Here is a 27,645-nt window from a genome sequence, read left to right as displayed (position 1 = left end):
ATGGAGAGTTGAGGAGCAGCAGCATCTGCACTACGGCTCCAGGAGCGGCCCTACATGGAAGGGCAGGACAGGGTGAGCCCACAACCAGGGGGGCTCGCAGCACCCAGGCAGACGTGGGCAGCGCAGGCTTTGCACCTTTTTATTAATAAAACAGCACAAAACTGGCCCAAAAACTGTCCGCTGGCTCCTGGCCTCCTCCTCCCACTGAGACAAAATGGCGGGACCTGCCCGGGGCCGGTGTGGTGGCACGGTAACATGGCGGCACGGTGACATGGCGGCACGGTGACATGGCGGCACAGTGACATGGCGGCACAGTGACATGGCGGCACAGTGACATGGCGGCACGGTAACATGGCGGCACGGTGACATGGCGGCACAGTGACATGGCGGCACAGAGACATGGCGGCACAGCGGCCACGTCCCTTCACCCTTGGGCAGCGCGGGACGGCTGACGAGGGCACGTCAGAACTGCTGGAACCTGCGGGGACAGAGCGAGGGCTGAGCTGCGGGAACAGGGATGGAAACGCAGCTCCTGGGCTCCGGCCACATGGAGAGCAAAGTGTGAGGGGAGAATCCACCACCGCAGCTCCAGCAGAGCAGGAATGGCCCCCAGAGCCCCACAGCATCCCCAGAGGAGCTGCACGCAGCTGGTGCAGCAGCACAGAAGCAGCAGTGGGGACAGTGAGCTGCCTCCCTGCACCACCACCAGCGCAGCACCAGCCGCACTTACCGCCATGCAGACAATGCTGCTCCTCACCTGCGGGCACAAATGGAGGAGCTGGTGTTGGGCCGCACAGCACGGCTCAGCACGGGGCTGGGACGGTGCTGATTTGGAGGTGATTTAGGTGCACCCTCCCCACAGCAATCTGGCCATGGGTTGATTAGATAACCCGCGTGATCTGCTCATTAGCACAGGTGGGCAGCCTCTACATTTGGCTGCTTGGGGTTAATCAGTGCTTTGTGTCCCTAAGCATTGGAGATGGGGGTGTGCTGCGTGCCTGCCTGAGTGCCCTGCTTGCTGAGCTTGGATCCTTTGGATTGGCTGTGGAATTATTTGCAACCACAGAATGGTTTGAGTTAGAAGGGGCCCTTAAAGGCCATCAGGTCCAAGTCCCTGCAGCGAGCAGGGACACCTCCAGCTGCAGTGTGGCTGCTGGTGACCCTGCCAAGCATTGGGGCCAATCAGTGTTTGCATTCAGTGCTGGTACTGAAGCGGGTGCAGCCAGAGGTACTCACACCGAGCTACTTCCCATCCAGCACTGACTCTGTGAGCTGCACACTAGAACTATAAGACACAAGGATGGTGCTCAGCACCGTGATCCCTCGGCCATGCCCACAAACATCCCCACGCTGTGCTGGACATACCCTCTCTTCCTTGCCATGCAGCCGTACCACGCACGAACTTCTTTGACCACCACACGAGCAAGGAGCTGCAAGAGGAAAGGTGGGAGCTTTGTCATTGCTGGGAGATGCATTTTGGGGGTTTACCCAGGAAAACCCTGTTTGTGGGGCTGAGCCTTTGGGCTGTGGATCCTCCGTGGAGGCACCTACCAGGCAAGCCAAGACGTCAGCTGCTATCAGCATGTAGAACACGTTATTCCAGCCCGTGGGGGAGATAAGCCCTGCCAGCAGGGGCCCCAGAGCAGCACCTGCAGGAAAATGAGGGGTGTTAGGACATGGGAAAAGGGGAGCGAGGCCTCCCAGCCCCACAGCACCGGGAGAACATCCAGCAGCCCCCATCTGCACGGACCTACAGATCCCGTGCCATCGATGATGGCCGTGACGGTGGACAGGGCTTTCGCGTTTCCTTTGAGGGACTCATGGGTTCCCTGTGGGGAGAGAAGAGGAAGAACAGCCTCAGCACTGCACATGCTGGCAATTTCCATGTGTCGAATGGGAAGACTGAGCACATGCAGGGATGTGGCATTCGTGTGTGATTCATGAGCAAATTGTTCCGGTAGGTGTATGCTTAGGGGAGATACATGGGGACAGCAAGAGGAGTCACACAGCTGAGGAACTGAGGAAGCAGTAGGAAGAAAGCACACAGTGTGACCATGCTGCTTTTCTGGACAGGAGCTGGAACAAGCTAAAAATGCACATAGCCCCATGACTCTCACCAGGTCTGCTGACACTGCCGTGGTGATGAGTGCGTACGGGCCGTTCACCAGCGCACCGCAGACGATCAGCATTGCTGCAAGGGAAAAGGTGGCCTGGGTCAGCACGGATCCAGGATGTGGTGGAGAGGCTGAAGCTGAATGCATCGTCCCAGTGAGTCCTGCTGTGTGCATGGCACTCAGCAGCTCATGCTTTCCCCAACTGGTTTGGTAGTGAGCAGCCACCCACAGTCTCCTTCCCCAGATCCCAAAATAAAGCCAGGAGGGCGCCCTGAGCCCCAGCTTGAGGGGAGAAATGAAACCAGGAGAGCAAGTGGAACTTTTCCTGCCACCCATCAGTGTTGGAATCACTGCACCCAGTTGCTCCCTACCTATAGATGTGCCAATGCCATTCTGCCCAACGTGGTTGTACAGGAACAGCTGGAAGAGAGACACAGCACAAACCCATCTTCAGTATCCCACTTTCCTGAGCAATTTCACAGCATCAGCACCCTGGGTGTGGGATGGGAGCCCCCTGGGGAGCCAAAGCATCACTGCATTGAACATGAAGCTCAGGTCAGCATGGATTGGATTGCTGCTAATGAGCTGCATGTTATGGCAACAAAGCCAAGTGAGCTGCATGCAGGTGCTTGGGCTCTCAGCTTTCAGGGTGCAAAGCAAAGAGATGAAAGCTGGACTGGCTCAGTGAGACCCCAGGGCTTTGCTGACGTATTGCTCAGGCTTCAAGACAGTGTGGGAAGAAATACAAAGATCCCTTTCTTTCTTTTTTTACCATGGGAGCAGCCACCACCAGCATCACGCAGCACGTGGTGGCCCGGCCACCAGTGTAGTCAGAGATGAGGCCAGCAAAGATCCCCCCTGCAATAAAGGAATCACAAGTTAAATGTCATAAAGGCTAAACATCTAAGTTCAATATGTTTGCATCAGAGAAGGGCTGTCATTTATCCGTGAGCTGTCTGCCTCCCTCTGCATGGTTTCCCTCTACCCACATTCAACTCTGCACTCCAGAAGATATTTTCTCTAAGGGAAAAGTAAGCCTGAGTGAGAGACCCAGGATTGTACCCAAGGATTGATACAACCCTGCACCTGGGGACACCACAAACCTAAAATACCACCAACGTCAAAGAGGGTGGACAGGTCTCCAGCTTCCTTGGCACCAAAATGAGCTGAAAGAAGAAGAGTGGGGTGAGGACCAAGGAGAGGAGGGGCTGAATCTACCCCACTCTGCTCTGCCATCTCCAAAAGCTCACCGACATTCACGATGTAGAGGGGCAGCCAGTAGAGGAAGGTGTAGCTCACCAGCTTGGCAAAGAGTAGGCAGAGGGAGAACTCCACCACACCCTGTGAGGAGAGAAGATGGCATCAGGAGAGCGTTTTCCCACTGATTTTATTGCCAGGGGGACATGGAGGAAGGGACTCACAGGGATCCGGAGCGCCCCAAGGAAGCTGATGGCTTCAAGCTCCTCATTCAGCTCTTTGGGGTCAGTGCTGCTGCGGTCCTCGGAGGTCACCCCTTCAGGGTCTTTCTCATCTGATGTATCCTAAAAGCAAGCAAATGTGGGGCTGATCCATAAGGTTTGCAGCTGGGATGTGACGACTTGGATTGAGAACTGGCCCATAGGATGCCTGCACCAACATGGTGAGCATCCCAACAGTCAGACATCATTCAGATTTCTGACAGCACCAGAGCATTTACAAACAAGTTGATCCCTGGCACCGTGTGGCTGCAGGCTCCCCACCCACCCACAGAGGGCATGATGATGGAACTCACGTGTTGCAGGGGTGGGCTGCAGCCGACGTCCTCGGGGTCTGTGGGAGGAAAGGACACCCCTAGGAGCACTGCCTTGGAGGTGCCACGTCCCTGGCAGTGAAACAGCCCCACAACAACCCACAAGGCCTCCCAAAGGAGCCAATGGCATCAGGGAGGCCAGGGTGCGACCCCAAGGGAAGCTGAGCATCCCTGTGGTGCCTGGTCTGCTCCCAGCACCAAGGACGCATCCCTGCTTGCCTCCAATGGGAAATTGCCTTTTGGGGTCACCAAAACTACCTGGAGATGAGCAAAGAGAAAATCTGTGCTGGGTATTCACAGCACCACTCACGTTCCACAAGGAAGAAGAAGCAGACGATGCCCACGACAGCAATGATTATGCCAGGCACGATGAAGGACAAGCCCCACTGAGAGGACACCCAGGCGCCCGCAATGAGAGAGCCCAGGATATTGCCCACGGAGGTGTGTGAGTTCCAGATGCCCATGATCAGACCCCTCCTGTGGGGATGGATGGTGGGGTGAGCATTGGCTGTGAGCAGGAGACACGGGGATGGGGACATGCACTCACTTTCCCTTCCCAAACCAGTTCCCAACACATGCCACAACCGAGGGCCAGCCGGTCGTCTGTGCCAGTCCATTGCACACCTGGCAGGGAGAGAGCAAACACCCAAATGTGGGCACTTTTCTGAGCAGGAGGAAGCAGGGCAGCAATCCCAGAGCATGACCTGGGAGCTCCTGCCAAACTGGGCGGGCCGTATCGGCGCCCACGCTCAGCAGGGAGGGGATGCCAAAATTGGGACGAGGTCGGGCCGCACCTGCACAATGATGAAGTACCACAGCACGTGGATATTCCAGAAGTAGCCAAAGCCAAAGAGTGCTGTGAAGATCCCGCTCAGCAACATGCCCCCCGACAGGTAGTACCGCAGGGGCAGCCGCTCCCCAAAAATGCCACTGTGGAGAGAGCATGGGGAACAGAGGAGTGGTGCCAGATGGGGGACGTGGGGCTGGGCTGGGGGAACTGAGCACAGCCCCTGTACCTGATGAACATCCCAATGGCGTATGCCACGAGGAAGGCATTGTCCAGAGCGCCGAAAAGCTCCTTGTAGTTGTCCTGATCTGGAGAAGAGAGAGCATCAGAGCTGCATCCCCATCCCCATCCCCATCCCACCCCACACATCCTCACGGGGTCGGGCTGTAGGGCTGGGAGCTGCGAACTATCCCACCCTGCCCTGATTTCAACATCCGCTGTCCTTTGGTCTGGGGCACAGGGCACAATCCTGCACCACTTAATCACCTCCAGCCTAATGAGTGCTGGTCCCCTGCCTGCCCATCTTAACCCATTAATGACTGAAACCACCTCCAGGGGCAGAGCTGAGATCTGGGTGCATTGGGGATTCTGTGGTAGCAGCCTTACCGAAGGGCGCCCAGCTGCACCACGTGGTGCTGTTGGAGTCGTTGTGTGGGTTGGAGCCCAGCGCCGAGCAGTTGAGGTGCAGCTGGCTCTGGGGGGTGCACAGAGCAAATGGGATGAGATCAGCCTGGGGAGGTCCCTGTGGATCCTCCCAGGCTGTGTGTGGGTGTGGGGTGCGGTGCAGCTCACCTTGACGATGCTGATGGGTTTTCGGGAGAGGTGGTAGCTGGTGTAGGAGAGGAAGGTCAGCACCAGCGTCAGTCCACGGTACCTATGGGAGAGGGGAGTCAGGGACAGAGAACTGAGCAAAACCCAGTTACCACCTCAAAACATTCCATTCAACATGAGATGAGTCACCAGGATACAGGATGGATCCTTGCAGGGAGCAGTTGCAATATCTGGGTATATGCATGTTGCTCTTAGCCTGAGATGGAGAACTGGGCATCTCCTTTGAAAAGCACAAAAAAGGGCAAAAGTGGGGCCATTTTCTCACAGTTCTCCCCCAGAATATCTGCGGTTCCTATGAGGATGGTGGGGGACTTCCCATTAGATGGGTCAGCTCCAGATGGGCATCTCCCTGGGCAGTGCAGTGCCCCGAGGTTGGGATTGTAATTGGGAATAAAGATAACAGTAGGGTTATTGCTAACAGTGATTGCCTGGGCTGGGGCTGGTGTTTCTCTGGCCTGGCAGCCCCGTGTCACACAGGACCATGGGTGGAAGTGTGGCTGAGTCCCAGTGCTGCCGGTGCTCAGCAAAACCAAGCTGGGAAATGGGAAGGGGGGAGAAAAATGGGGAGAGGCATCTCCAGATGATGCTGCTCTGAGCAGAGCTGAGGGACAGCACCGGGAAGGTCCCAACACACAGAGCGGGACTCTGCATTCAGTTAAAAAAAAAGAGAACCAAACCCAACAAAAACAATGGAAAGCCATCTTAGAAAAGCTTGAGTCGGCACAGTTTCACTTCTTCCCACAGTGTGGGTAAGTGTCAGAACACCCAGGGGCCCCACAGGGCCAGGGCACGGCGCTGTTTTGGGGGTTGGGGATGGATGGGGCCCCAACATGGTGTAGAAATCACTGTTTCCCACTCCAAATAAATAATTCAATAATAAAATCACTGCTGAGCACTGCAGGGCACTGCGAGTCAGAAAGGGGAACAGAAACGTCCCACGTGCGTCCCGAGCCCAAGGGCTGAACTGGGGGATGGAAAAGATGACAGAGTGTAGGGCAGGCAGAGGGAAGCAGGCGACCACAGCGGTGTTTGGCAACGGCTGCAGCTGCATCTGCTCAATTAACACAGGGCAGCCTGGGCAGCTCACCCCGCAGGACAGGACGGACGGGATGCCTGAACCTGGGACTGTGTGTCCCCACAGGGAGCCCTGCATCCCTGACCGCTCCCAGGGGCACCCGGGGTCTCCCGCAGCACCACGCGTCTATTGCACAGGGCAGCCCGGCCAGGCTGAGCCTCGGGGCATCCAGAAGCATTTCTCCCAGTGCCCAAAAGCCACCGGCCCCTCTGCCCACCCAGCCCGGGGTTCCCCGTTTCCCGAGGGCTGGAGGAGGCACGAAGCCCGTGGGGACAACACAAGCAGGAGCGTGGTGTGAAGGTGGCAGCTCCATCCTGCCACGTGCAGCGCGAGGACGCGGGGCCCCACGGCCCCGTCCCCAGCCCGGCACATCCCCAGCCCGGCACATCCCCAGCCCGGTGCTCCCCGCGTCCCCCCGCGTCCCACCCCGCGGCCCCGCAGGGTCCCCGCTCACCGGCTGTCCCGGGGCACGGCGCGCAGCAGGCGGACGCCGGGGGCGAGCGCTGCCCTCATGGCGAGCGGCGGGGCCGTGCCCGGGCCCCGATCCCGGCCCTTTACTGCCCCGGGGGCCGCCGCTCCCCGCCCGGCACCGCCCCGGGACCGCCCCCGAGACCCGAACCGCCCGCCCCGGGACGGACACGGAGCGAGGGATGGGAGCGGGGGAATGGGGGGGAAAGGGAGGAAAGGACAACGGGTGGTGGGAAGTGAAAATAAGAAAGAAAAAGTGCGTGTGGGGGAAGAGAAATAAAAGGAAAACAGGAAAAACACGTGGGAATAAAGAACGGGAAAGAGAGAAAAAAGAATCCACAGCCACAGAAATGGGAATAACGGGAAATAAAGGGAAATCTGAGAAAAATAAGGAGGAAAAAAGGAAATAATGAAATAAATAAAAAGAACAAAAGATAATTATAGGAAAAGGGAAAAAAGGACACGAAATAAAACAGAAAAATAGAAAAAAAGACTACAAGAAAAAAAGAACTATAAAAAAGAATGAGAAATCAAATAAGATGAGGAAGTGGAAAGGAAAATGAATGGAAAAAAAACAAAAAAATCAGATAAAAATATAAAAGGGGGGGAAAAGTGGAAAGAAAACAAACAGAGGAAGAAGAAAAGGAGAAAGCAGGGAGGAAGCAGAGCGCAGCGCTGCGCTGCTCGGCGCACACGGGAGGAGCCCCCGGAGCTGAGTCCTCCCCCCCCCAGCGCACGGGGAAGGGCCGAGAGCGGGGCAGCCCCGCGCCCAGCCCGGCTGAGAAGCGCTGGGCGGAATGAGGCTGATGGACGTGGATTTTGACACCGTCACTGTCAGTCCTGCTGTCAGTGACTGCGAGTGTGAGCTGGGCTCTCAGCATCAGCCAAGGCACAGACGGGGATGGCTGTTTGATTATGGCTCTGGGCAACTTCCATCCCTTCGAGCTCAGCCTCGATGTTGCCTACGGTCCATGGGATGGATAGAAATTGGGGTCCCTCTGCCTCCCTCCATCCCCAGGGCACAAGGTGATGCTGATCCCAACCCTGATCTCTGTGGGGTGGCCGAGGTGAGCGACCCTTGCGGGTTGTCTCCAGCACCTTCCCATGACGCAAATCCCAGTTAATGAGTAGTGCTGGCACCAATGTGCTGAGCCACCTCCGGCTGTGGTTCGGGGTCAGCAGCAGCAGTGGGGCTGCATGCCTGGGCGCCTGCCCTTCCTGTCTGGGTTAACAGTGGAGAGGGGGCAGGAGGTGGCTTGGCCATGGCATCCCATTGAGATGGAGGGAGAAAATGAAGCTTTGACAGGGTTGGCTGCACAGAGTTTCAGTTCAGGGATGCTCAGGGCACCAGCAAAGCAAGAGGAGCAGCCATATGGGTGACAGCACCCCAAGAGTGAGAAAGTCACAAAACCCTCTGCAAGCAGCCCCTGCAGCAGGGCTTCAGTGATGCATGAGGCAACATGACATTCAACCCCCAGCACCTCCTTTCTGCTGATTTCTCACCGCAAATGAGACCAAAGAGCATCATCTGTGCTGCAGTTTATTCTGAAGTTGAATTCTAAAATCCAAGTGCTTGTCTCTAACCAAGGCCACAGAGCAATCTGCTCCTTCACACTTGCCCTTGCCCCGTGCAATAGGCAACTGCACCTAGTCCAAGATGTGCAATTCAGACCTGAGCACAAACTGCAGCACGATGCATCAGTATAGTGCAGCTCTGGCACTGAGACACTGCGGCACCACCATCGCTGCCCTCCTCACAGCTTTGCAGGGCAGGTGAAGAGAGCAGCGAGGTGGTGGAGGAGCAGCTTCGGCCTTCCATCCACCAGGTCACAGGATGAGATGACAGACCGTAGTGCGTGGCTGTAGGCTGGGAGGGAGAGGAGCAAGCAGCAGTGTTACAAGATGAGCATTTTGCTAATTAAAAGCTTCAGGCTTTCAATGCAACAAAAAAACCTGTCGGTTTTTTGGGTCTGTGTCATCCCCTCCCGAGATGCAGGAGCTCCTACCTTTGTGGTTTTTGTAGAAGATGCAGTTGTTGGCACAGGTATCGGGATGAGACTCCCAGAAGTCAGAGCTGCAGGAGCACAGGGGTGGCAAGTCGATGTTGTATAGCTTCATCTTCTCCTTCACCTCAGCTCTTAAAGCTTCTACATACCTACAAGGCACAAAGCAGTCAACTCAGGCTCAGCACAAGGAGCAGAGGCCCAGCTGCTGCCAGCTCACCTTGTGTACTCCTTATTTCGCTGCTCTTTTTGCTTGACTTTCTTTAGCCTCCTCTCCTCCAGTTCAAGCTGGGCCAGAACTTCACAGACACCTTCCCCCAGGAAGGTTTTTTGCTGCTTAGCCACCTCCTGCATCCTCTGCTCCTCCACCTGGCGCTGGTTCTCCTTCTTGCTCTTAATCCTGCAGGCACAGAGAGCTTTCACTGACCTCAGAGAGGGAAGAAAATTCCCAACACAACCTCCACACCCAGACAGGGGCTGAATCGTGGGTACCCACACTGACACAAGCTCCCATTCTCCAAGAGCCAACTGCAGTGCTCTTAAGAAGCCTCCTGAGATGTTCTTCCACCCTTAAGAAACTAAGAATGGTGCCTGAGGTCCCTTACACCCACCCAGTGGGCAGCAGTTCCTGGGTACACTTGCTCAGCCTCCCCATTTCTGGTTTCATCAAACTGGGCAGTTTGGAGCATGCTGTAAGCTGTCCTTGCAAGGAGTCAATGACAAGGAAAACAAAACTGCAGAAACACAACAGAAAAACTCCAAAGATCCCACACCTGCTCTAAACTGGCTTCATGAAGTTCATTTATTTTTCCTTTTTTAACTAAACCTGTCTCCATTGCCTCACTCTCCCTTGCACCTACATGGCACCACAACCCCTTCCGTGGAATCTGGACTGTAAAACTTAAAAAATGCAAAGCACATTCCCTTGAAAGTGGCAATTACAAAACACAAAGACTCTAAACCAAAGCATGTGCCATTTTATTCCTGCTGATGAGTACCAAATGCTATCAAATGTTACACAGTGATTGCTGCCAAAAGGCATTCTGAATATCAACGCTGGGGAGCAGCCAGGGGAAGGAAGCATAATCGAACGGGACATTTTGGATGTCACTCTATTTGTTGGGTCAAATATGAATGCTGAGAAGGAAAGTACTGAAGCCAAACTTCTCGTCAAGTTATAAACTCTTTTTTATGAAGTGGTAATAGTGCCTTAACTACACTGCCATAAATCTTCTGCTATAGAAACTAAGGCCAAGGCCAGCTTAGCATTACAAAAGTAATTGTAAAAACAGCTCTTTCTCACTCATGAGCTGAGCAGTTTGCAGGGCCAGCAGAGCTCCTGCAACAAGGGAAAAAAAAGAAAGAAAAAAGAGGGGAAAAAACCAAAAGATGACCCATCACTAACCAGGAGGTCCCTGGTGCCTAACCAGCACTTGGAAAAGCTCTGAGCACCTATTGAAGTTTCAGGGATGCGGTTGGAGAAACATTTCTGTGCAATTTCTGTCTAAAAAATGACCACACAAAAAAAAAAAACATCAGGACTTCATGCTCCAGGACATGCAGCAGACTGACCTTGTCATTTAAGGGCTGTAGCATTTATGCTGCCTACTGGTGGTCCCCTTGGATTGATGGCAACTGGCTGCAGGTGGCAGCTGGGCTACACTCCTTTTTTGAAGCTGTGCTTAAATTGAATGGAATGGCCAAATCTTGCCCTCAAAGCCTGGTCCCACAAGAAGCAGTGTCAGAGCACAAGGGGATCGTGGAGATGTGTTATTTTATGCCAGACCAAGTCAAAGACAAAAATACACAGCATCTTTCTTCTTTTGGTAAGAATCTGCAGAGCTTCTCCTTAAGGACCTCCCTAAAAGGGAAAGGTGACCCAGCCACCAAAACACAGGGAGATTTCCATGTAGATACCGAGTTTTCTGTTCTTGGACCGAATGCTAAAAAAAAGTTTTTATTATGCCATATAGATTTATAGCTGTGAGGGTGAAGGGTCTGATATAAAATTCCAGATTGGCTTAAGAACAATGTAATCTCACTCCAGTGTTTCTGATTGTGGCAGTAGCATGTGGTCTGGGTGTCAATGTCCCCGGGAGCTGTGTTGTGGTTATGCAGCATCTCTCCAAACCTGACACATCAGCTCCCAGCTCCCCCCCAGAGCTGTATGGGGACTCAGAAACTGAACAGAGAAGCACTGAGTACCTCCAAAGGACTCAGCACAGCCCAAGGGTCTCTGTTCCTGCTTCAGGTGAATGAAACCCACCCCAGAGTCAATGGTTTGAGCACCAAAACAGCAAGGAGATACTTGCATCACAGGGCTTCTCTCAGCTGACTTCCTGAGTCATTTTTAAAAGTTGATGAAGTGGCAAAGGAGTCAGGAAAGGTCCCATCACATGTGGCTTTGGACAGTCTTCACAAAGCCTCTCTACCTTGGAGGCTGGGCTGCAAGAGGCAAGTGATAGAGTGCTGCTCACCCACACGTACTTACTCAGCAATCCTCTTCTGCCGCTCCTTTTGCCTCTGCTGCTCCTTCACTTGCTCTCGCTCAGCACTCATGAAGAGGCGCCTGCACCTCAGGTACTCGTTCTGATGCTGCAGGAATGAAGGTGCAGCTTTGAGAAGGATGTACTGAAGCAGACTCACCTAATATTATGTATTACAGACACTCAGCTTGACTTCTGGAGCTTGTGATTATCAGATGGAAACCTGACTCTTTCTCCAAAGGATCCCCAGAAGTCCATTAATAGCCCAGGACTGAAGAAAGAGATGGAGAGATGAGGAAAGGAGAACTAAAGCACCATGGAGCATTGGAGAGCTTTGTACCAGTGCTCTCTGAGTGACCCTCCTGTGAATATGGACAGATCTCTGAACTCTTGCTTTCCTCCTGGAAAAAGGCCTAGTTCCCACATAATCCCACTAAAGGAGTGTGCTACAAACAGCACTGCACAACACCAGATTGAATTCACCATGTGCAGGACTGCAAACATTCAGTGTTTGGGCTTCAGCTTAAACCCACAGCTGCAGCAAGGGTGAGGGGAGCTGCTGGCTAAAGCTTACAGGCAAAGCTCTCCCATCTTAAGGGGAAGCAGTCAGCATGATTGAGCCCCACAACACCAGCAAGCTCAAGGCACGGATTTTCTCATCAATATCAAGAGCTTTGGGCTGAGGATGTCCACCCTGTTCTCTGCAGAGAGGCTTGCACAGCTGGATCTAAAGGCACAGGAGAGACTGGCAGGTTGAAAGGACAGAAAGCTGGATGGAAAAAAACCACACGGAAGATCCTGCGGCAAAACCAGTTATCTCAGGGTGGATCAGAGCCAAGAAGATACAAAGCAAGGGGCAGAAGGAACAGTCTGACAAACCCCAGCTGCTGTCACAACTTCTGGAAACCACAACTGCATTTCTGGATCAGCTTGTTAGAAAATGTACATAATGAACAAAAACACAATTTGTTTGAAGTCCTTTTTTGTTTCAGGCCATAGACTACAAAGAAGCTGACACACACACACAAACAAGTCAGAAGGAAGCAGGAAAAAATAAGCTATTTTCTTAAGGAATCTCAGAGAAGCAATCTCTTTGCATCTCCTGCATTAACATCAGTCAAAGTGTTGGCCACAGACTGATCCTGGTGATTAAATCAGACCCTCAGCACGCTACAGAAAGAGGCCAGATCCCATTAGCAGTGCAAAACAAACCCCAGCAAGCTTCAGCCACTCCTGAACTGAGTTAAACAGCACTGCTTTGCTCAAGCAAAGGGCCAGCCAAGAGGGAGGAAACTCCCTGCCTTGTGCTGACCAAGCGGAGCAGCTCATGCTGAGCACAGCCAAGTTCCTGCAAGTGTCAGGGCTGCAGCCCGAGCCTGAAAGCCACCATCCCTCCTGCTGCATGCTGATATGCAGGGAACCTTTTATACTCCCAGCTTCATACACAAACAAGATAAACTGAAGCTTTGTTCATTTTTCCTTTCTTTTTACTTAGCATTTTTGGCAGCTTCTCCCTCTCTCTCCATGCAACTGCAGAAAACAAATCACAGCACCTCACAGCCTTTGTTTTGCAAGGAAGAACAAACCAAACCTTTCTTCCTAAAACATTTTTGCATTATTCAGATCCCAGATATTGTGGGAATGGCAACTAGTGTTTGCACATAGGGTCACAGCAGACCTTAAAAAAGAACTTGGTGGGTTTGCTCAAGAAACCATCAGCACTGACAAACTCAGCAGATGCTTCACACACCACTGCTGCTCCAGAGGCTTCTTATCTGAGCCAGCAGCATCACCTAGCTTCAGTGCATTGCACTCCTGAAACAGATACAGAACAATGGGCACTTAGCTGCAGCAGACAAACCTGCTTCTTGCTTTCCTCTTGGTCTATGCCAGCCCACAGGACAAGGGGAGCTTGACAACCAAGGGTCGTTCTCTGCAGAGACTCAGGTGTGCTCAAATCCTTTGCTGATCCATCAGAAAACTAAAAGATAACATGAGAGAGCAGCATCAAAATTCATCTTTCCACAGTTCTCCAGGCTGGAGGTGGGTTCTCTGTGCATGATCTCCAGAGTAACACACTTGGCATTAGCTGCACACAGGATCACTTCAGAAGGATGGCATCCCACAGGAGGGACCCATACAGAGCAGGGAAGGATGGAAGGAGTAGGAGAGATGGAATCCCAAAACCCTCTGTCTTCTTCACTCCACTCAAAGTGTTTGTCAAGTCAGTACTGCAGCTGGATCAGTCACCGGACAAGGTTGGGCACATGCTGCTTTAGCCATAATGTATTTGCTAACTACTCCAAGTAATCCAAAGGGCAAAACATTTCCATACCTCAGATACCTAGTAAAACTGCCAGAAAACCCATCGATAAATACATTTATTTCTCTTCTTGGGAGCATACACATTAATGGTGCCCCTAAGGATGAGTGATCTCAGCTCATTCCTCTGATGAAAAACTTGATTTTTTCCTTTCTAAAGGTTACTGACAAGTTTGATGCATGCACAGCTCTCCCACCCCACCACTGCTTCCAGCATGGCAGCGGGATGTGGGATAGCTGCAGGTCCTCCTGCCCAAACCTGGAGCTTGATTAAGCACCCAGTGCAATTGCACAGCGAGTCTCAGATTTCTGCTGAGCAGAGACAACTGGCATGACGAGGCAGGCACACATAAAACCACAGCGCTGAGATTAAAGTGGTGAGTGTAATGTCAAAACGATGCGGCTATTCCAAGAGCAGTCACAGGAGCTCTTATTACACTTACCCGCTAACAGGCTTCAGGCATTTAAAAATGGTGCCCTTCTGCCTACAGATCAAGATCCAAGTTCCCACACACCTTTCCACAGAGCTCTTGTGTGTGGTGCATGCCAGAGAACCTTCTCTAAACCACCAATCTCACCTTGCTTTCACACTCTTTGGCCTGTGTTGACCAAAGGTGGCAGTAGGCACAAGCTTGCCAAGTGTGAAGGTGCAAATGGAACTACAACAGCGGCCTCATTGCCCCTCCCTGAACATAACTCCCAAATATTTGCACTTCTTAAGACCAACTGGCCCAGACTCACGTCTTACCTTTCTAAATTCCATTTTGATGCAGAAATCATCACCTTGCTCAGCCTGATGTGAAGCTGTCATCTGGTCTTGCAGTTCAGCTGGAAGATCATGATGTCCTGCTAGAATAAGTTCCTCATTCTCACCTTCGGTGGGCAGCGGGGCATATAGCACTGATTCCTGGAGGAAAGAGGAGGAAACATGAGGTCCAATTGTGACTGCTTTGGGTGCACAGTGCAAAGGCAATGTCCTTGAGTAAGGGTTAGAGGTACTTTTAACCTTGGGGCACCTGCTCTGAGAAGCTAGTTGAGATCTGGCAAGGAGCAATGCAGTGTGTTCAAACCAAACATCACTGCAGGGCACAAGAGCCAGAAAATCTAGCAGGGTGGCTCCTGACTACATTCTCACCAACTGCAGAAACGGAGGGACAGAAGTGTGTGGGGTGATGGAAAGAAAAAGACCTTTCTAGGCAACACTTCCTGACTGCAAGGATTTAGGGTGAGCAAGATTGCTTGAGTGACACTCGTTCTGTGCTTGTTCAGATGGTAAGTGGGCAGGCTCCTGAAAGGATATTAAAATATTGTGAGAGGCAGCAGATTGTTTCCTACAAACTAAAAATCAAAATGCCAGAAGGAAGCTCTGAGCCAGATTTTTTTGTGTGGTTTTTTTCCTCCTTGTTATCCCTTCAGCAGGATAGAAACAGAGACGGGAAGAACAGAAGTGTTCACAGGGTGAATCAACAGGAGGAATGTGGGTCAAGCCAGGAATCGCCCAAGATGGTTGAGCTGCTGAAGCCCTGAAAACAGAAGGAAATGAAACTGCTGAAGGAAAAAAAATTCTGGGGAATGATCAGCTGGGGAAAGAATTTGGGTGCTATCAACCTGGAGACCTACAAATACTAAAGGCAAAGCAATGAAAGGCTTAGTAAGCAGGGTCACCCGGAACACAGGACAGGTAATTTCACTCTATTGCAATCTAGGCATCTGCTTGGGAAAGACATGCAGCAAGAAACAGACCAGCAAGAGCTCTGAAAAGAGTCTGACCCGAAAAGAAACCCCTGGGAGAGAACAGGGGTGGTTTCAGGAACAGACTTCTTGTTTAATAATCACAATGAATGCAAATCTTTACTGGGAAGAGGAAAAAAAAAAAAGAAAAAAAATAGAAAAGAGGACTGAAAAAGCAGCTGATCTATTAAACAGTGCTAACTGAACAAGTACAAGCTACTCTGCTGGAGTGGAGAGCCACGATACATAGTGTGAGACCAACCTGACTCAGCTCCAAGCTGTTTTGGTGCCTGTGATCAATGTGAACGCAGGGGAAATGGAGCATGGGTCAGATTACAAAAAGAATCATGTAGGAGACAGCACAAGCACACAGGGACATAAAACAAGTGCCACAAAGGCCAAGGCTGTAAGTAAAACAAGAGACATCAAGGTAACGAGAAATCAGGCTTTCAGTAATGGGGGTCAGTACACAAGGAGAGGGACAGCTATCAGAGGACACCAGGAGGGACACCATTTTATGCTTCTGTGCATCAGTTTTCAGCCAAGTCCCATGCCACACATCCCACAGCCCGTTGTCTGCTGTAAGTGCCTGCATTGTACAGGCAGGGACTGTGTTACTCATGTCTGGCAACACCACCACTAACAGCTAAGTAATGTTATCTCTTCATCTTGCTGATCATCAGGGACTTAAATAGAAGGAATGTGTAGTGTTTGAAACAGATACAAGTTCCTTGAGCCATAATTACAGTGTATCTGCAACCCTTGTTCACAAAGCTGACCTTCTTGAATAGACATCCAACAGTACAGAGTAGGAAGAGCCAGACCAGCCCTTATATAAAAGGCATTTTCTAGATAACAGCCAGCCAAAATGAACTCCACCTTTGATGAACCTGAAAAGAGACGGGAATGAAGAAGTGCAAGGCAGGCAGGAAGCTGGCTCCAGCGGAGGTAATGAGACAAAATAGCAGGTTGGGCTGCTGCTCGACTTTTCCAGGACTTGCAGATGGGCAAAGTACATCAGTTAAAAAAAAAGTCTTGGCATACAAAGCAGGACACAGTTATGCCAGTAGCTGTGGCATAAAGCTGATACCGAGTGATCAGAACAGGATGAAATTCAACAGCACAAAAGGTCAGGCACTTGGGACTAATCTTGTTATGTGTCTCCTATGTACTTAGTGCTCTGAGAAAAGGAGATGCATGCCAACAATGGTCTTCCTGAAGCCAGCCTTGAATGAGGAAAGTCCTCCAGATCTCTGCCATGTGCACCAAACAGACTGCTGCAACAGGAGCAGCTGAAGTTCGCTGAAGAGCACACAAGGGGTGGGATGATCTTCACATTCCTCCCGGATCCCCAGATTACAATCTAAGCCTTTAAAATATTATTTGAATTCTTACTTCCTAGTTTATCTTTCCTTAATCTTGCAAACAGAGGTGTTTCCACCCACACTGTCCAGCTGCCTTCTCCGAAAGGTGGCTGCAAGAACAAAGGTAGAAATGTCCATGCAACAGAACCCTTGGGTCCTGCTCATCCATGGGCTGGCACATCATCACCTGGGTCACAAAGCCACGGGTTTTGCTGAAGAATCTCCCTGACCGACACTTCGGGTTCACAGTTAGCACCAGCCCTGCCCACAGCCTCACATGTAACTCACCTCCTGCCCAGCTGCCCATCTCACATCTTGCCTCTGGCCAAGCCTCCATGTGCTGCCGGGGAGCTCTGAGGCCTCTGTGCCTTTGGACACTGCCTGACAGGATGCCAGCCTGCGCCGAACTTGTCTCATGGCTTTGCTAAGCTGTTGTGAGAGGGACAGGACAGACACAATAACAGGTCAACAGATGCTTTCCAGGAATGCTGCACCAATAAATTCATTTACAGCAAAGGTGTCCCAATTGGCCCCAACTCCAGCTCCTAGAAAAACACACATTATAAAGTGCCAAATGCACCACAACCATCACTATTGAAAACACAACAGTCCCTGCAGCACCTTTACCAAGATTTCAGGATCCCACACACTTGGTCTGCAGGACACATGCTCAATGAGGTGGCACCATCTAGTGCCTCCTCTCCAACATGACATCCCAGCACAGCAATAGGACACAGAGCTGAGGATTTCCAGCAAGTTTTAACCAAAATTCACTGTATCTACAAGCAGTGGGGCAAGTTCAAGTGTCCTATGGAGTGTTACACCACTATTTGTTAAAAAAAAAGTAAAGTGTAGAACAGGGATGGAAAGGATGAGTGTGGAAGGGCCCCACGCACCTGGGCAGCTTGCTGCTGGAAGGGCTCGCTGGGCACCCCAGGCTCCTGCTGCTGTGCCAGGGCAGCGTGAGCACTGGGGCTGCAGATGGCGGGTGCAGGGTGGCTCCGGAAAACACACGTGTTCTTCTTGGGTGTCAGGTGCAGCACTGAGCCCAAGCACTGCACAGCAAGGTTGCTCTCCTTCTCTACCTGCCAGGGTAAAAAGCCACATGCAAATCTCAGAGATCATCTCCCACCTGGCTGGCATGTGCTGCCACAGAAGCTCGTGCTGAGCTTAAAGGATCGTACCCTTCTGTGGTTAAAACCAAGACACTAAAGCCCCACAAACAAACACCAGCAGTTTGGCAGCTTTCTGCTCCGAGTGGTTCTGGCAGTAATATGAGGACATACCCACTTGACCGTGCCTTCTCATTGCTGGAAGCAGCCCAAACACCCTCAGGGTGTCCAGAACTGTTGGTATTTCAGTACTTCCCCTTCTCACTGTACAGTGAGTTTCTGGCAACTATCACTGGAGTTTGAAAGGATAAAGGATCAAATAATATATTCAAAAGAACATTTAAAACAAGCTCTTGGAGGGAAATGAGACTATGTCATGGAAGTGCTGCTTGTGAATTGCTATGGGAAGAGACTGGCAGAAACAGGCTGCTTTTCCCTAACACAACCAGGAGACACTTGCACCATTCACAACTCAGCCTGGCTATTTTTTAACACTGGAGATCTAAGAGGTCAGCAGGACTCTGTTCTCTAGCTATTGCCCCAGAGAGCCAGTGACCTTTCCATGTGGAACAGAAGGCTCAGTGCCCCCTTAGCATCACAGCAATCCAAGGTGTTGGGCTGCCTTACTTGTGGCTTTGCCACTTGCAGCGACAGCGCCTGCTGGAGCCACAAGTTTTCTGTTTTTCTTACTAATACCCTAACAAGGGGTTGATTGTGTTTCTTCTCCAGTTTAGAGGGACATGTTGCTTTGCAAAGCAGAGAGAAGGAGCTGCTCACCGCTTCCCAGGACCTCTGCAGCTGCTGCTTTCTTCTCATCCTGATCTGCTGGTTCACCCGCCGCTTCACCTCTCCCTGGAAGTGCCTCAGCCTCATTGCCTTCCTCCTCTGCTGCTCCTTCAGCTCCTCCTCAACCTGAAATGCTGAAGCCTGGATGAAAGCAGATTTCTCATGTATTTGCAGCACTGCAGGATGATATCAGCCTATATTCCTGCTTCCCCTCCAAAGGCTGTAGCTACAGGCCAGGCAAGCAGCACCCAGAGAGCTTTATAACATTTTATTTCAAGCATGCACAGTTCCAGCTTGGACAACATCTACTGAATTGCTACCAGCCAGAATCAAATCTAACTAGCCAGGTTGCTGTTACAGAGCACGCACACTTCCTCCTTTGACCCTAAGCACAGAAAGGAAAAATAAGAGCATAGCCTAATGCAGTGACTCCTGCTCAGTGCTCCATAAATGGATGCTCAGATATTCAAAGCCAAAGAATCAGGCTGGCCCAGGTCGTGTTAATGCTCTGTACAATGACCCGTATCCATTTTTCACTAAGGGCCTTGCAAGAGCAGTGCTGGAAGCAATCAGACACTGCAGAGCACAGCACGGGCAGAGCTACTGCTCTGACAATGATTTTACCACGCAAAGTGAAACATTAAAATGAATGACCTAACAAGCAGGTTTTCATAGTTCCCAGCTGAAGCAACTCCAGACAGTGCTGCTATCACTACCAAGGCTTAAAAAAAAAACATCTCCATTTCCCGGCTGCCAGATCAATAAGTCACCGGGCAAGATCCTGGAAAAGGGATCTGCAGGGGCAGATTGTCACCTGCTGCAGGGCAATTCACTGCTATTTATTTAGACGCTCAGGTTTATATTGCCTTACATCAAACGCAGCTATGAGGAAAAGACTGAAGGGCAATAAGTGGAATCATTGGTAAGCAGCTGACAGACAGGGCTGTGGGGCTGGCATGGCTCACATCCCATCACCCGCCACATACTTTTACAACCTCAAATCACAGGGATGGCTGCAGCCCACACCTCAATGCCAGGAACACGAATGGCAGCAGGGCCCTGTTGGCACAACCACAGCATGAAGGCGGGCAGAACTCCGCACTGCTAACAGCACTGAAGATGCCATCTCCAACTCACCGCGCTCCCTGCTGGCAATCTCATTAGCAATGCTGATTATAGCCATTCATTTTATCTTTGAATATGACCCGCTGCTGTACACAGGTGTATTAAACAAGCTCCAATAACTTCACGCAACCCTGCCCACAGCTGAAGGCACAAGGGCAAAGGGGAGGCACGAGCACAGCTGACGTGTGGCAAATGTGCAGGAGGTGCTGTGACACGGCGAGGGCTCAGCCCCCAGCAAGGAGCAGCAGCTCTCACTTGGCTTCAAAACCTGAGAGCCAGGAAAGCTCCAGCTCACCTCAAAGTTTGGCAGTGGAAGTTGCATGAATACAGAGACAATTCATTTCCATATATTATCTCAACCTTTCAGAATTTAAATTACAGTATGGAAATAAATCATCGCAGAAGCACAGGAGCTTCTGTAACGTTTCGACATTAATTACAGGGGACTGAACTCATCATCCTATATTTAATGCACTTTTAGTCCTCTTATAATAACCCTCAAAGCAGAAATCCCTGAGATAAGCACCAGAGAAGATTTTCTTAAGCATTTCTAATGGGGTACAGCAGGGACTGGCTCCAAACCCTATAGCATTTATTTATTTTAAATCAGCAACTTGGAATAAAAACCTCTGCTCACAAACATCCCTTAGGCACAAACAGGGAGGTAGCAAACAATATAAAGGGCACTGATATGGGGCAAAACATCAGTAGTTGGTAGTTCCGTTACCAACGTGTATGGGAAGTGTTGAATCGTGGCCTAAACCTCTGATTGACCAGCTGAGGTGAGCAATGAGTCGGCCCTGGGAGCACAGGTGAAGGCAGTTCAGCTGTGTGAGTGGAAGGGGTGGAGCCTGGCTGCCCCTCACCTGGATTACCAGCATTTAAGGGCTGACTGCCATTGGGAAGGATCTGTTCCTGGAGGTTGCTCCTTTTGGAGCTCTCTCTGTGGGCCTGCACAGATGAGCGTTTTTCATCTATTTCAGGTTATCCCTTTCTAGCCACACTGCTCTATTTTAGTTGATTATACACCTATGGTAGAGATCAGCTGCTAGAAACACAGAGATCCAGCTATAGCTACAGTGGGTGGTGTAAAGAAGTAAGTCAGCAACAGCAGCTCTGTATAGAATCAGTAAGGGTCTTCATTTGATTCTGAAATCAATGCGAACCGATTCAGAGTGTGGGTAGAAGGGAGGGCAGGATACAGGGGCACCACGTCCCCTCAGGGTCCCATTAGAACAAACAGCGTGTTCCATTCTGCCTACAGCCCCATGTGCGGTTCTATTCACCCACCCAGGTGGGGCACAGCCCCCGGCCGCCCCGCACTCACGAATGCCGGGCTCTGCTCGCGGGGGCCGCTCTCCACCCACGCTCCCACCGGGGCCACCCGGAGGCTCCTCTCTCCCAGCAGCGCCCGGCCCGCCCGGGGGGGTCTCTCGGTTCGGCCCGTGGTTGCTCGTGGCCGCAGTCTGCAGGACGGCAACATCGGGGAACGGCACCGGGCCTGGACCTGGGGGGGAACGAGGGGTGAGCGGGGACCCGCGGCCTACACGGCCTGCACCGCCATCCACACACACACAGCGACCCCACAGAGCCCAGGGGCGCCGCCAGCGCCAAACCGCCCCACAGGGACCCCACGCAGCCCCCCCCCATGTAAAGGGGGGGAAGAGATGATCCCCCCCCCATGTAAAGGGGGAGATGAGGGGACCCCCTGGTGACCCCCCTCCCCACCTAAAGGGTCAGGCCCCTCCGGACCCCTCACCCCCACGGGCCGCACCAACCGCCACTTCCGGCCCAGCGCTCCGTTTGAATCCTGCCGCCACTTCCGCCCTCTGCCCCGCCCTTCCTTGAGCCGCGGGTTCGAGTCCCGCCGGCGGCGGAAAGGGGTGATGGGGGTGATGGGGGGGGCTAAGGGTGCTGTGGGGAGCCCTGCGAGCCGGCACATCGCCCTGAAACATCCCTATAGCGTCCCTAAAGAGTCCCCAGAGCATCCTGCAGACATCCATCAGTGTGCCCCAAAAGCACTGAGCATCCTCCCATGTGCCCCCATTGCCCCCCCAGACCCCCCTGGATGCGTCCCGACCATCCCGTGTCGGTCTGGCATCGCTCCGTGGGAGCAGCCCGGGCAGCCTGCCCCGCTCCGCTGCACCATTGAGCCGTGCCGGGAACTAATTGGAGCCGGAGCTGGAACGGAGCCTGGAAACAGCCAAAAGGGAGCGAGGGATGGAGGTGGGGGCAGCTCTGCAAAGTGTGACCCCCCCAAAAGAAATAACGGCATCAAAAGGACCCCCGAGGAAATGGGACGCAGCTCCCTGCTCCTACATCCCGTGGGATGCTGCGGCCACATGGAAATGGGGTGGAAAATTGCAAATCTGGGTGATTTCTCCCCAAACAAGTGTCAGCTCAGGCTGCTGGGGAGGCGAAACACACAGGGCTCTATTGAGAGAGCGAGGGACAAATAAAAAGAGGGGAAAAAAAACATTGCCCGGGCTGAGGGCCAGCAGCACGGAGGGACGTGCCCGGAGCGGGACCAAGACGCAGAGCAGGGCCCTGCAGCCGGCCCGAGATGTGGGGAGCTGCGTGCACCCCGCGCCTGCTGCACGCTGCCTGGCTCCTGGCTCTGCACGCAGGTAGGGCCGGCCGCCACCAACGGCACCACGGCTTTGATTTATCCCCATCTCTCTTTTTATCACCGAAATAGGGTGGGATTGAATGTAATGGGGGATTTGTCTGGGGGCGGTTGGGGTGCAGTGGGGGTGGATGGGATGGGTGGGTGCTGCTACCTCCCTTAGCAGAGAGGTGGGAAGGGGGAAAATGGGGCTGAAAGATGTGAAAATAATTGTTCCAGGGAAAGTGGGTTGTGCTGGGTTGGGGGGCAGGGGGGCTCCCAGGCTCTGGCAGCAGCTCCTTGGCTCCCCAGACCCTTTTCTCGCTCACTCTTCACCTTCCCCTCAAAGCCCTTTTGTTGCCCCAGTCATCTCCTGTTATCCCCATCCCAGCTCACCCCAAAGTATCATTGATTCCCTAAATCCCCCCCAAAAAAAACTGATTTTGGTGACTCAGAAGCCCCTGAGGGACCAGCCCCCACCCCGGGCCTTCTGCAGGAAGGCAGCTGCTGTTTTGCACCATTTCTCTGAAATCTGGACCCATAAGCAGCACAGAAGCTGTCGGGCTGAGGATGCAAAGTGGTTTTGAACTCCCAAATTTATTACATGGAGTGAGGGGGAGGGTTGGAGAAACCATTGACCTTTTGGGGAAGCATTTGGGTTTTGGAGAGGTTTGTGTGATGCTCCCTAAATCCCTCCCATTATCCCCACAAAAGCCTGAAAAAACAAAGCAAGGCATTGAAACAGGCTCCCAGCTGCGTATGAGGGATGGGGCAGGGGTTGCATCCTGTCCCCACACACAGGTTTTCCCCCAGAATTTCACCCCACAGTGTTTTTTCGAGGCTGAGCTCCATGGCTGCTGGGGAGGGCGGATGGACGGACGCTGCATACCAATAGGTCCCGTGACTTTCGAGCTTGTTTAAACCCTTTCTTGCTCTGCTCGCCTCCCTCCTCGCCCTCCCCAGCTGATTTCTCCTGTTCAGTCCGGGATTTGTTCACCTCTGAGTGATGCCATCTGCACAGGGACTCGTGAAGTCCCCAGATTGGTGGTGGTTGAGGTTTTGGAGAGTAAACCCATTATTTATTTGTATATTTATTTCTTTTTCTCCAAAGAACAGTTTTGTAAGCCATGTTGTTTGCTTTGAGCTCAGCTAGTTTGCGTTTCCCCGTGGGGTGATGGGGACTGCCTTGAAACTGGGACATGGGGACTCAATCCCCTTCACTGTGGTTGTGCACAGGGGGAGGAGTGTTGGTGGGGCAAGAGCATCCTCTACAGCTGGGGGTGCGATGCAAAAATCCCATCCCTGTGCATGCATCTTTACCATGAGTTGCATCAGACCTGCAGCGCGCTTTGCAAGGGTTGCATCAACTCCACAATGCATTTAGAGAGGGTTTCATCAACCCCATCAACACACTTTGCATCAATGCTCCAATGCACTTTGCAAATGATTGCATCAACCCCTCGCATGCATTTTGCAGAGAGCTGCATCAACCCTTGCAACGCACTTTCCTGAGGCAATGTGTGCAAACAATGTGGGTGCTGCAGTTGAGGGTTTCTTGGGGATTCTCGCTGCAGCTCTGGGGGGGGGGGAAGGGATTTCCCCTTTTTCGGAGAGCCGGGACGCGGCGCCCGCTGTCTCGCCCCGTCCCCAGGTCTGCTGGCGGGGGTGAACATCACCAGCCCGTCGGCGCTGGTGCGCGGCACGGCGGGCAAAGCAGCGCTGCTGTCAGTGCGCTACGCCAGCGCCAGCCCCGACAAACCAGTGGTGAAGTGGCAGCTGAAGAGAGACAAACCCGTCACCGTCGTCCAGTCCATCGGCACCGAGATCATCGGCAACCTGCGGCCCGACTACCGAGACCGCATCCGCGTGCTGGAGAACGGCTCGCTGCTCATCAGCCCGCTGCAGCTGGCCGACGAGGGCAGCTACGAGGTGGAGGTCTCCATCACCGATGACACCTTCACTGGCGAGAAGACCATCAACCTCACTGTGGACAGTAAGGGCGAGGGGGTGCTCAGAGGTGTTTGGGTTTTCCCAACAGGACAGCTTTGTTCTGGGAGCTATTTGAGCAGCAGAGAGTTATGTGGGGAGTTTGGCCATATGGGGAGATGGTTCTGGCTTGCTTGCAGCCAAATCTTGTCCCCGGTGCGGTTTTGAGGTCCCTTCCCCATCCCCTGGGTCCACCCATGTCCTGCAGGGCATTGGTGTCACCTGGATTCCCATCATCCACAGTTCCCATCTCAAAGCCACAAGTGCTGGTGGCCTCCTCAACAGTGCTGGAGCTCAGTGAGTTCTTCACCCTCAACTGCTCACACGAGAATGGCACCAAGCCCACCTACACCTGGCTGAAGGACGGGCGGCCGCTGAACAACGACTCCCGCCTCCTCCTCTCCCCTGACCAGAAGATCCTCACCATCACCCGTGTCCTCATGGCAGATGATGATGTCTACAGCTGCCTTGTGGAGAACCCCATCAGCCAGGGCCGCAGTGTCCCCGTGAAGCTCACTGTCTACCGTAAGATGTGTCCCCACAACTGGCCATTGCTGGCAGATGATCCTGGTTAAGCTTTTGGGGGTATTTCTGCCTCACTGCTCTCTCTTAGGCCGGAGTTCCCTTTACATCATCCTTTCCACGGGTGGCATCTTCCTCCTCGTTACTCTGGTGACTGTTTGTGCCTGCTGGAAACCTTCTAAGAAGTATGGCTTGGGGGAATACAGGAGACAAAAGGGATCCTTCTCCTAACCTATCCCATCCTATCTTTCCTGGTTCCATCCTATCCTATCCTATCCTTCCCTTTTCCATCTCATCCCATCCTGTCATGTCTCATCCCATTTGCTCCCCTCCCATGTAATCCTGTTCAATTCTGTCTTATTTCATTCTATTTAATCCCATCTCATCCCATCCCAAATTGCCCTCTTCTGTCCCTTCTCTCCCTGTCCCATCCCATGCCACCCAATTCTGTCCCATCCTGTCCTATCCCACCTCACCCCATCCCACTCTCACTATAGCACCATGGTCACCTATGGCTGTATTTGGGGCCATTCTCTCACTACCATCATAACTATCACCACCATGGTAATGACCATCAGCATCAGCACCAACATGACCATGACCACCACCATGACTATCACAGTTACTGTAATCTCGACCCATGACCACCATCATCACAGCCTCTGTTCACTCTCCAGACCGAAGCAGCAAGCGGAGCCACCTCCCCCTGACTACACAGAGCAGGATGAGGAGCACCCCAAGCATGAGGGTGAGTGCAGTGCCAGCAGCACGGGCAGCACTGCTCCATGGGCACCCACCTACTCCCCTTCCCGCAGCTGAGACCATCCCTCGTGGCGCTGACCATGATCGCAAGACCCCCCTGGCCCTCTACATCCTCAAGGAGCAGGTGAGTGGCGGCAGGGCTGGGATGCCCCGCAGTGCAATGCAGGGCATTGCGCTCACGTTGGTGCCCCCTCAGGACACCGCAGCACCTCAGGAGGATTCATCGCCGCCTGCTGGGCGCTCACCGGGACGCGGAGCTCGGCGCTACCATCGCTCCCCAGCCCCAGCCCGGCCGCCCCGCTCCCCCCCCGGCTCCCCTGCGCGATCCCGCTCCGCTGCGCGCCTGCTGCGGGCCGCCGGGGTCCCTGCCATCCGCGAGCAGGAGGAAGGCAGCGCCCTGGAGATCAGCGCCTGAGCTGGCGCTGCTGGGGAACACGTGCATGGCCCGGCCCAGGCGTGGAGGGGTGACACGGGGCACGATGGAACGTCACTAATTTGGTATTGAACTCTGCTGGAGCTGCACCTTTCCGCCCCGCTGGGGGCTGGAGTGTTGCTGTAGTGGCCATGGGGCTGGGTGTGGGGCGCATGGGGAGCACACACATGCATGGGATGTACATGGAGCATGCACAGAGAGCCCACACTGCAGAGAAAGTGAGCATGGAGCATGCACAGAACATGCAGAGAGCACGTATGTGGTGTGCAAAGAGAGTGTGCAAGAGCGTATGCAGGAGAATGCTGAGTGTGCTCAGAGTGTGCAAGGATATCATGAACAGAGCGTGCAGAGAGATTGTGCATGGAATATATGGAGAGAGCATGCAGAGTGTGCACAGAGCCTGCAAGGGAACGTGCATGGACTGTGTGGGAAAAGCAACCTGGAGTATGGAGAGAGGGCACGTACAAAGGATGCAAGAGAGCGTGCACACAGTGTGCAAAGGTAGCATGCAAGAGAGCAAAAATAAAGCAAGTCAAAAGCAGGTCAAGAGAGTGTGCACAAAGCATGCAGCTAAGGCCAAACAGGCTGCATGGCAGAACGTGTGCATGGCATGTGCATGGACCGTGCAGGTAAGTGTGCGATGTGCAGAGTGTGCCAGAGTTTGGAGCGTGTTCCAAATGTGCATGGAGTGTGTAGAGAGCACGAGTGTTCAGAGAGCGTGCATGGGGCGTGTGGAAGGAGCGAGTGTGGAGAGTGGGAGAACATACACAGAGCATGCACGTGTTATGCAAGAACACTGTGCATACGACCACAGCCCCGTGCATGCAGTTGTGTGCAGGTTCCCATGCGCGTGCACACCCACACACACTGGTGGAAAGGCCCCCAGCCCTCTGGCTGCACTGTACCCAAATGTGGGCCAGGTCCCAGCAGTGCCCTCGCAGCTGCCAGCCGCCCTCTGCTGCCAATGGATTTTCTGTGAAAATCACCTGTTTATCAGCACTCCCACCTGCAGTGCTGCAGGATCCCCCCACAATAGGTTTAGGACGGAGCCGAAGGGCCGGAGCACCAGAGCAGGAGCTGGGGCACCCCGTGGTGCTCGGCGTGTGCGAGCACTCGTGGATGCTACTAACCAATAAACTCCATGTGTTACCCAGCCCCGAGGTGCTCAGTGTGTTGGGGTGTTGTGCTGGGAGTGGGGGCAATGTGAGGAAGATGGGAAGGACCAACTCAGTGCACCCATTCAGTGGATATGACAGCTGATGGGGAAGTCCCAGGCTGGAAGGGAGAAGCACCCAAAGATGGCTTGGGAAATGCTGAAGCTTCCCCAGATTTCAGTCTGCAATG

The 27,645-nt window shown here is 53.0% G+C and overlaps 3 protein-coding genes across 17 annotated transcripts; 1 reads left to right on the top strand and 2 right to left on the bottom strand.

The window, feature by feature from the left end:
• Nucleotides 1–123: 123 nt before the first annotated feature.
• On the bottom strand, nt 124–7,276 carry SLC37A2 (solute carrier family 37 member 2). 3 transcript variants are annotated; one of them, XM_085526187.1, is made up of 20 exons: nt 7,051–7,218; nt 5,483–5,564; nt 5,297–5,384; nt 4,920–4,998; nt 4,698–4,833; nt 4,451–4,527; nt 4,214–4,380; nt 3,886–3,923; nt 3,536–3,655; nt 3,365–3,455; nt 3,218–3,280; nt 2,887–2,972; nt 2,486–2,534; nt 2,118–2,191; nt 1,751–1,829; nt 1,552–1,649; nt 1,366–1,430; nt 1,239–1,285; nt 731–757; nt 351–478 (listed from the first exon to the last, which is right to left on the bottom strand). In XM_085526187.1, the coding sequence occupies exons 1-18, from the start codon at nt 7,107–7,109 to the stop codon at nt 1,243–1,245; spliced, it is 1,494 nt and encodes a 497-aa protein (XP_085382313.1). In that variant the 5' UTR covers nt 7,110–7,218; the 3' UTR covers nt 351–478; nt 731–757; nt 1,239–1,242. The 3 variants fall into 3 exon arrangements, with proteins under 3 accessions (XP_015739586.2, XP_015739588.2, XP_085382313.1); XM_015884100.3 differs by lacking the exon at nt 731–757 and having other exon boundaries at nt 124–478; nt 1,237–1,285; XM_015884102.3 differs by lacking the exons at nt 731–757; nt 1,239–1,285 and having other exon boundaries at nt 124–478; nt 7,051–7,276.
• A 1,312-nt stretch (nt 7,277–8,588) lies between these two features.
• Nucleotides 8,589–21,950, bottom strand: CCDC15 (coiled-coil domain containing 15). Of its 10 annotated transcripts, none has more exons than XM_085526185.1 (11): nt 21,768–21,817; nt 21,284–21,500; nt 18,860–19,009; nt 17,867–18,055; nt 17,259–17,399; nt 14,624–14,782; nt 13,415–13,534; nt 11,559–11,662; nt 9,288–9,467; nt 9,071–9,219; nt 8,589–8,931 (listed from the first exon to the last, which is right to left on the bottom strand). In XM_085526185.1, exons 3-11 carry the CDS (start codon nt 18,953–18,955, stop codon nt 8,819–8,821), a joined length of 1,251 nt encoding a protein of 416 aa, XP_085382311.1. In that variant the 5' UTR covers nt 18,956–19,009; nt 21,284–21,500; nt 21,768–21,817; the 3' UTR covers nt 8,589–8,818. The 10 variants fall into 10 exon arrangements, with proteins under 10 accessions (XP_085382311.1, XP_085382306.1, XP_085382310.1 ...); XM_085526180.1 differs by having other exon boundaries at nt 21,321–21,500; XM_085526184.1 differs by having other exon boundaries at nt 21,772–21,817.
• Nucleotides 21,951–22,012: 62 nt separating this feature from the next.
• HEPACAM (hepatic and glial cell adhesion molecule) lies at nt 22,013–27,454 on the top strand. Of its 4 annotated transcripts, XM_085526189.1 has the most exons (8): nt 22,478–22,620; nt 24,250–24,591; nt 24,828–24,881; nt 24,998–25,109; nt 25,198–25,291; nt 25,784–25,854; nt 25,922–25,992; nt 26,065–27,454. In XM_085526189.1, the coding sequence occupies exons 2-8, from the start codon at nt 24,547–24,549 to the stop codon at nt 26,281–26,283; spliced, it is 666 nt and encodes a 221-aa protein (XP_085382315.1). In that variant the 5' UTR covers nt 22,478–22,620; nt 24,250–24,546; the 3' UTR covers nt 26,284–27,454. The 4 variants fall into 4 exon arrangements, with proteins under 4 accessions (XP_015739590.1, XP_085382314.1, XP_085382316.1 ...); XM_015884104.3 differs by having other exon boundaries at nt 22,013–22,620; nt 24,828–25,109; XM_085526190.1 differs by having other exon boundaries at nt 22,435–22,620; nt 24,211–24,591; nt 24,828–25,109; nt 26,065–27,448.
• Nucleotides 27,455–27,645: the final 191 nt, after the last annotated feature.

This window comes from Coturnix japonica, chromosome 34 (genome assembly GCF_054131305.1).
Source record: "Coturnix japonica strain WE chromosome 34, WE-NBRP24, whole genome shotgun sequence".
NCBI classification, from domain to species: Eukaryota; Metazoa; Chordata; class Aves; order Galliformes; family Phasianidae; genus Coturnix; species Coturnix japonica.
Note: the sequence above shows the minus strand (reverse complement) of the source record. Positions and strands in the feature narration are given on the sequence as shown.